This window comes from Cucurbita moschata, unplaced genomic scaffold (assembly GCF_002738365.1).
Source record: "Cucurbita moschata cultivar Rifu unplaced genomic scaffold, Cmos_1.0 Cmo_Scf00022, whole genome shotgun sequence".
NCBI classification, from domain to species: domain Eukaryota; kingdom Viridiplantae; phylum Streptophyta; class Magnoliopsida; order Cucurbitales; family Cucurbitaceae; genus Cucurbita; species Cucurbita moschata.
In genome coordinates this window covers 1,419,160-1,426,920 of record NW_019268538.1, presented here as the reverse complement: position 1 = coordinate 1,426,920, position 7,761 = coordinate 1,419,160, and the positions used below count along the sequence as shown (strand labels likewise).

At 32.9% G+C, this 7,761-nt stretch overlaps 2 protein-coding genes across 3 annotated transcripts in view; one reads left to right on the top strand and one right to left on the bottom strand.

The window, feature by feature from the left end:
• Positions 1-1,000: 1,000 nt before the first annotated feature.
• LOC111459642 (myosin IB heavy chain-like) lies at positions 1,001-3,300 on the bottom strand. The gene is made up of 4 exons (XM_023102645.1): positions 2,965-3,300; positions 1,886-2,204; positions 1,571-1,629; positions 1,001-1,189 (listed from the first exon to the last, which is right to left on the bottom strand). The coding sequence occupies exons 1-4, from the start codon at positions 3,224-3,226 to the stop codon at positions 1,152-1,154; spliced, it is 678 nt and encodes a 225-aa protein (XP_022958413.1). The 5' UTR covers positions 3,227-3,300; the 3' UTR covers positions 1,001-1,151.
• A 300-nt stretch (positions 3,301-3,600) lies between these two features.
• LOC111459226 (DEAD-box ATP-dependent RNA helicase 10-like) overlaps positions 3,601-7,761 on the top strand; it is a 6,412-nt gene continuing 2,251 nt past the window's right edge. The window contains exons 1-7 of one of the 2 annotated variants that reach the window (XM_023102021.1): positions 3,601-3,792; positions 4,836-4,979; positions 5,525-5,648; positions 5,731-5,800; positions 6,525-6,587; positions 7,083-7,157; positions 7,284-7,403. In XM_023102021.1, coding sequence (XP_022957789.1) covers positions 4,841-4,979; positions 5,525-5,648; positions 5,731-5,800; positions 6,525-6,587; positions 7,083-7,157; positions 7,284-7,403 — 591 coding nt within the window. In that variant the 5' untranslated portion in view covers positions 3,601-3,792; positions 4,836-4,840. Of the gene's footprint in view, positions 3,793-4,826; positions 4,980-5,524; positions 5,649-5,730; positions 5,801-6,524; positions 6,588-7,082; positions 7,158-7,283; positions 7,404-7,761 lie in introns of both variants that reach the window. The other variant, XM_023102020.1, reaches the window with a different exon arrangement.

Here is a 7,761-nt window from a genome sequence, read left to right as displayed (position 1 = left end):
TTTTTTTTTTTTTTTTTTTTTTTTTTTTTTTTTTTTTTTTTTTTTTTTTTTTTTTTTTTTTTTTTTTTTAATAATAATAATATTTATTATAGTTTTTTCAAATTAGTTCATGTTATGTGTTCAATTATTATTTATTTAATTTTATAAATTAACAAATTCAAGATTGATCTTATATTAGAGAGGAAGGTATCAAGCTAGGTTTCGATGCAGACTATGGGCCCACCCTGCTTCGGCTCCGCCATTCTAATATATTTTTATATTAAATTATTTTAAAATGAGATAATACAATTTTATTTATAATAAAAATTAGAAAGAAATTATCATAATTAACATTCTTATATTTAAAAGAGTAAAATTTCTGAACCAATGGATTATTGTCAGATTGGTCGTTATGGGTTATTATATTCTGTGTAAGTTATGAGCACACCACGCTTCTCATGCAATTTAATTCAGTTTGTTATTTTTACAAATAAAACTTTAAAAAGTCATCATAATTAAAGAGTTATACTAAATTTTTTGAAAAGTTATGAATTTAGTCTTTCAAACTTCAAAATATATTTTAAAAAATATTCTTTTTAGTGTAAAAATAAAATCTTTTAAGGTGTATTCTAAAAAAATTGAAATATATTCTAAAGTTGAGAGATATTTTATATAGTTTAATTTATTTATTTGTTATATTAGATGAAATTTTTTAACTATAACAAAGATATGAGGCGTTTTAGGTGAATTACTCAAAATTAGGCAAAAAAATTAACTTCAAACTAGCTGAAAGAACACTTTTTAAGGCTTATTAAAAATACAAAGGTTAAATTTCAAATTTTAAATTTAATACGGGGAACAATATTGAGTTTTAACCTGAAAAATTTAATAAAAAAACAATAAAGGAAAACAAAAAAAAAAAATATAGTCGAAGTCCAGTTTGATATCGATAATAGAATTTGGCTAAGAATTCAAATGTTACGTTCCGTTACAAAACTGAGAAACAAAGAGAAAATAGAAGGATGAAAAGAAGGGCATGTATATGCAAAAGCTACAACTTACGATCCATTTCTATACAGATTCAAATACTTGAAGAATCTACGAGATCAAATTCCAATCATCAATTTGATCAAATATAAAAGAAGAGGCTGACCAATGAAACCAGTCATAAATCACTCCTCCTTCCTCGAAATTCTTGTTTTCACACCACCTGCATGTTATTACCAATACCAGACACTTTTAGTAATGTTTTTGCTTCTTATTCTTAGTTCTTCAGATAACATATTTATTTTGGTAACTCTTTCTTGCTTTCCATTTGGTAACAAGAACTGTTCCCAATTTTTTATACAACATTTGAAAATAATTTCAATAAATGTAAAGTTTGAGAAAATAAGGTGAAAAAAGAACAAAATAATGTGTTTTTTTCTTCCAAATATAAAGGGAAAACAGAAGAGAACTATCAAATATACTTCTTTTACCAATTCTTTAGAAAGGGAAACAAGTCTATCTTCGGGTTCTCTAACAGAGTACGAGAAACAAGAACAAAATAAATGCGAATGCTAAATTCCGACTTAAAAAGATATATTCGTACCTTCGACTTCCTCGAATTGAACTTCTTTTATCAGTTCACCACCTGCACTGTACACAAACCTAAAAAAGGAAAAAAAAAAAAGAGGGATAACAAACATTTAGCAAAAAAAAAAACACAAATATCCTCGTCTTAAAACACTACAACTCAACAAGAAGAAATAGATATTCAAATGGTAACTAAATCAAAATGAAATGAAAAACTTTGAAAATATCGGTAGCGAAATCTCGTTAACTGATTTACATAAGTACCATCATATAACAATGAAAATATCGGTTCATAATGGGAACGATAAATGGGGAAGATAATGTCCATTACCTGTTGGAGAATACAATCTCAAGTTCATAATCAGAGGAACTCTTAAAGGCGTCAACCAAAACTGTTACGATCTCTGTTTTCCGAGTACTTGCCATCAGTATATCATACTCGGTTGGAATTACAATTGCATAGAAGTTATCACTTAGTTCACTTAAACATATCTTATCCACAGCAGCCAGGGCAACCCTCCTTTTAAGGGTATCAGTTTCTGGGTCAACGATATAAATGGCGAACTCTGTTATTAAAAGAATCCGTCTTTTCATCTTCCCAGAAGCAGTGAACTTCAAAACTTTGTCTGCAAAAAGCACACTCTCTTCACCTGCAGGGATAAAAAGCATGGTAGAGCTTGGTTATGGCTTGATATAGAATTCAAAAGAAGACGTGTATGAACGATGCATCAGTTCAAAATGGCTGATACGAACGCAATAAAAACCATAATATTCTGCAAGAGTAGGGGCCGTTCGAAGAGACATTAACACACCGGAGGATACTATTTTCTTCCTCATTATACTTAAAGAGTTCAACCAAATAAATGGAGTTTAGAAGATACAAGAAAGTAAATCCAACAAAATCTCTCGTCTTCACTCTGCTAAATACTCTCCAAAATGCTTAATAGCCAGCTGAAATGATCCTATTCATTCACAAATTCAAAAAGGAAACTACACAATGCATAGGAATAAATTATATGTTTAGGAATTAAACAATACATAGTGTCCAAATAGATAATAATTTCAAATATGCGTGTATATTTCCATCATTACCTAGCAATCATCCTAAAAATCAAACACCATTTTCATTTGATTGCACACAAAAAGTAACGGATAAGAGAGAAGAGTTATTAAACATCATGAGAGCAATAGATTCGCAATTCTGGAGATGGAAAACTATCATCGACATACGATTTGACAAGGCAGGACGAACAAACTATAATCAATCAACTATAATTTTCGAATTTCAGACACGAACATACATAGATACGTGAGCGAATTACAAAAGCAAACGAAATTCAATTCGAGGCCGGACATGATCAAAACACCGTAAATAATATATAATATCAACGCGGCATGTGCAAATTTAACCTTGCTTTTGCAGGATTTTCATCAAGAATTGATTCGAGGGAACATCAATGTAATCCCCCTTGTAATCATGATGAAGCGAGTCTTTTCGACGGACCTTGATGCCCATGAAGAGCTCCTGATCTTCGGTCACATTCCCATCGGAGGGTCGAAATTTCAGTCCCTGCACATCGTCAGCGGTCCCGACGGCGTCGTGTCGGTCCAAAACTCCGGCGGCAGGAGAATTATCGTCGATGAGGACCCGCCTCCGGGATCTGGATTCCATTGTTGTTGTTCGAAGTTGGACTCGCCGAGAAAAAATGGGTCTCTCCCGTAGTCTCAACTTCTGAACGAGAAATTGTCGCCTCTGCCCCTATCGTGAAATGGAACGGTTTTTTTTGGTTCGGTTCGGTTCGGTTCTTTCAACCCAACAGTAAGGTTTGGGCCCAAAACGATTAAAGCCCAGCCCATCCGGAAGAGGGAGTTTTTTTTTTAAAAAGAAAATATATTCTTTTTTCAAAGATAATAAATCAAAACATTTCATAGAAAATTAATATAAATTAGAAAAGGTTACCAAAAAAAAACCATTTATTTATTTAAAACAAAACATTTATTTATTATTTTTAAATTCTTATTAAGAAAATAGCTCAGCCCACTTTTTACTTGAGAAAAACAAAACTGAAATAGCCCTAACTACTCCACGCACTTGAAGCCGACTCCTCCTCCGTCTCAGCAGCGCCGCTGCCTCTCTCCCGTTCAGCCTCCGACGTCATCTTTCTTCCGTTCGTGTCGCCGCCGCAGCCTCCTCCCCCCACGGAGATTGCGCTGATTTTCTACTCCTTTTTGTTACAGGTATTCTCCAAGTCTCCATCTGTCTTTCTTCTCACCTGAAGAACACAAATGACAACTTGTCTAATGAACAATGGAGGAGTTGTTTGATTTTTTTTTTTTTTTCCTTTAATAACAATAGCCCGATAGAAACAATAGTGAAGTTTGTGTTTGTCTGTTCTGATTCGGACATGAACCAGTCTTCCAATTTTCCTTTGATTGCTTGACCGAGCAACTTGGCGTAAAAGTTTTTCTTCCCTGCCGCCCCTTATATACATAGATATAGATGATAAAAAAACAATGAAAAACTTAAAAAAGATAAATTTAGTTGAAGAAAATAATGAAAAGGGCAAAATGTGGCGGGAAAAACTTAAAAAAGATAAATTTTGTATAAAGTACTTAGATATATAGATAGATGGAGATTTGGATGAATTTGTGCTTCCTTGGTTAGAAGATGATGCAAATTGATGTTTTTCTTCCCTACATTCAATTTTAGCAACTATTTGGCCAAAGTTTGTGGTAGATTATGCTTTATGTGTTTTTTTTTTCCCTGATAGTTTGCGATGTATAACCATGTTTTAAAGACTTAAGGTAATCCTAGTACGTTTTCTCATATGGAGGCAACATGTATATCCTTAACAAATAATATTTCTTAAAAGTACAAAACGTACTAAAAAAATTATTAACGATAAAGTAAAAAAATCATAATAGTACAGTGATGTGCATTAGTACATTTAACTTTCTTGTGTTAGTAATAGTCTAAAGCATATCGGCAATATCGTTATCACTATCACTAATAGGATCTTTAATTGAGTCATTAACGTATATTATAGTTTCATCCTCGTTTTAGATGTCACTTTTAATGTCTACCCAATTTTCTTCATTCAGTATCATTGTCCTCTTCCCCTTATCCGTTCACAAAATAAATTTTATAAATAAAAGTTAAAACTAGTCTAATTTAGGGAACTTGTTGTATTAATATTTATGAATCATTTCAATCAGTCACATGCCACCGTTGTATCACTAATAACTTTCTTGTGTTTTGTTTTATTCTCCAGATTTAACAGTGGCAATGGAGCAAGACAATGAAGAAGAAGTGAAGACGTTTAAGGACTTGGGGATATGTGAGCAATTGGTTGAGGCATGTGATAGTTTAGGCTGGAAAAATCCATCCAAGATTCAGGCTGAGGCCATTCCTCATGCGCTAGAAGGTTCTTTCTTTAGCTTATGCATTTACTTAATTCATTTCTTGTAACTGCTTTTGATTTTGGAGTTGCATGGGAGTTACAAATATTTCTATAAATATTAGGTTGGTGATATTGGATAGCTCTGATTATATTTGCAGGATGTCAATTTCGTATATTGTACCATACTTGTCCAGAACAAAATACAAGAGTTGTTCAACTGAGAATTAGCTCTGACTCTTAGGATTCTTTTTTTGAATTTATTTCCCCTCAATTTTCTTTTTGTTCTCAATTGTAGTGGCTTTTTTCTGTAACCACATTGGGTTTTGGGTCCTGCACTACTTTAATTTATTCATTCAATGATAACATTTATTACTAAAAAATTAATTTGAGCCTTGATGTATTTTCATTCTCTTTATGTGGTTTGGTAAATTTTAGGATGCATGTCTAATATTGATCTGTGATGCCCCTTCCCTTCGGCTTCCCTTTTTTTGCTTTGTTTTCACTGTTCTTTCTTTGCAATTTATGTTTGTGGTATTGATAATGTTCAACCGTGACCGTCTGTGATGCAGGAAAGGATTTAATTGGACTTGCACAGACTGGTTCTGGAAAAACTGGAGCTTTTGCTCTTCCCATTTTGCAAGCCCTTTTGGAGGCTCCTCAAGCTTTTTTTGCATGTGTACTTTCTCCCACAAGGTTTGATACCCAATTGTAGTAGTTTAAAAGATTCTAGCCTGTCTATAAACTTCAAATATGTGTTTCCATCGTTATTCTTCAGGGAGCTTGCAATTCAGATTGCTGAGCAATTTGAAGCTTTAGGGTCTGGCATTGGTATTAAGTGTGCAGTGGTAAGCTTTCTGATTACAAATTATGAGGATGTTATTATACGTCAATAAGAAAGTGTTTTTATATGCATAACATTACTCTTTTTTAAACGTCAAATAATGAAAAATCCAAGTAACTTGTGCTCATAATCATCCGTTTCTTGAGTAGTTCTTATATATTATAGAAGGAATGACTATTAAATATTATCCAAACCTGATATTAAGTTTGTAGGAGGATATAATGAAACATAATGCTATCTATCGTTTATGCTGGTGTGATGAGGAAGAAGACTCACATAGTGCTACTTATCGAGATTAGTTAGCTATGGCTTACAGCCTCAGTCCCCTGGGAATAATTGCTGTGCTATCCGAGGGAGTTAGTTTGTTTGAGAGAGAATAGTTGATGGGAGTTTGTTTATAGGAAGCTAGCCGGTAGGTGTCTAGTTGGAATTTTGGTGGCTCAAGGTTGTAAATAAAAGGCAGAGGGAAATTAGAGGTTATAGGGATCGAGTAGTATGAACTGAACTGATTGAGCTATACAGTTGCAATAAGGGTTCTATAGGGAACAGTACATTTATTTTAGCTGGGTTCTTTTTTCTGAATACAAAATCTAGTTGAACTTCTTGAGGATGCGGTCTCCTATTTTTCTTTTCTTGTTAGTGTTTTCCTGTTGATGTTTTTTGTGCTTCTGTACTTCCTAAACATGGAGCTATCTTGGTGATAAATATTTCATTTTAATCTAATGTAGCTTGTTGGAGGTGTAGACATGGTGCAGCAAGCAATTAACTTGGCAAAACGGCCACATATTGTCGTAAGTCTATGATATTTTCTGCTTCTCTTAAACTTCATTCTAGAGTGAATGTGATGGTCCATGTGATAATTCATGTCCTCTTCTCGACATTATCGTATTGTTCTTTTGGGATATTTGACTAGAGATTTAGCCTCAAAAGAATCTTTTTTTTATCAAGTCATAAGCCTCTCCAGGATAAATTATACAAAATTTATACAAAAAAATCTACCAGTAAATAGGCCTGGCTGTCAAAACAGACGTCAAAGTTAAATAAAGTTACCGTTCCTACTAGTGATAACAACTGCAGCCAGTAGTTGAACTTGAAACTACCACACATCATAAAGCATCAACAATGGTATGATGTTCACTGTAGTACTTTTGTGTACATGATCTTTCCATATACAATTTCCTTAGCCTGTTTGTAATAATTTCCACGATATCAAATGTTTTGTCATGGCTTCCATTGCTGCTTGTTTATCTAGTTGTTGATTTAATATTTCATTTATTTTGTTGTAGGTTGGGACACCTGGGCGCCTTGTGGACCATCTATCCAATACAAAAGGTTTTTCCCTCCGCACATTGAAATATTTGGTGAGTTTCGTAAGAAATCACCTTTGAGTTTTTCTTGTATGGAGAGACAATAAGCTTTCAGTTAATTAAATATGTTTGGTTGAAGTAATTATTTTTACTGAATAGCCTGTTTTTCATGTTGAGCAGGTCCTTGATGAGGCAGACAGGTTATTGAATGAAGACTTCCAAAAGTCAATAGATGAAATTTTAGATGAAATTCCTCGTGAGAGGAGAACGTATCTATTTTCTGCTACTATGACTAAAAAGGTATTTCAGTAAACATTTTTTTCCCCATGGAGAACAAAATTTAGTATTGATAATATAGAATTAATTTAAAATTTTTCAGAAGACAAGATTATCGTGCAGTCTTTATTGTATCTTGTGCTATTTTATTAAGTAGGCATGGGATATGCTAAACACCATCCTTGATGCGTACGTGGTGGTGTGCCTTAGTTTTTTTTTTTTTTTTTTTTTTGTTCTCTGTTTTAATAAACTTTAAAGAGATAAGAAATAAGTAGCATGAAATCTATATATTTACAATCTCATAAAGTTTCCTCAGTTCAGTTTTTCAATATTTCATCATCACACACACACACACACAAAAAAAAAAAAAAAAAAAAAAAAA

Excerpts from the sequence above, each read along its gene's own strand:
- LOC111459642 (XM_023102645.1), bottom strand. The coding sequence starts at position 3,226 with ATGGAATCCAGATCCCGGAGGCGGGTCCTCATCGACGATAATTCTCCT. Across the intron at positions 2,205-2,964 it reads GAAAATCCTGCAAAAGCAAG|GTGAAGAGAGTGTGCTTTTT; the intron begins GTTAAATTTGCA and ends TTATCCCTGCAG. Across the intron at positions 1,190-1,570 it reads TCAATTCGAGGAAGTCGAAG|GTGGTGTGAAAACAAGAATT; the intron begins GTACGAATATAT and ends AATAACATGCAG.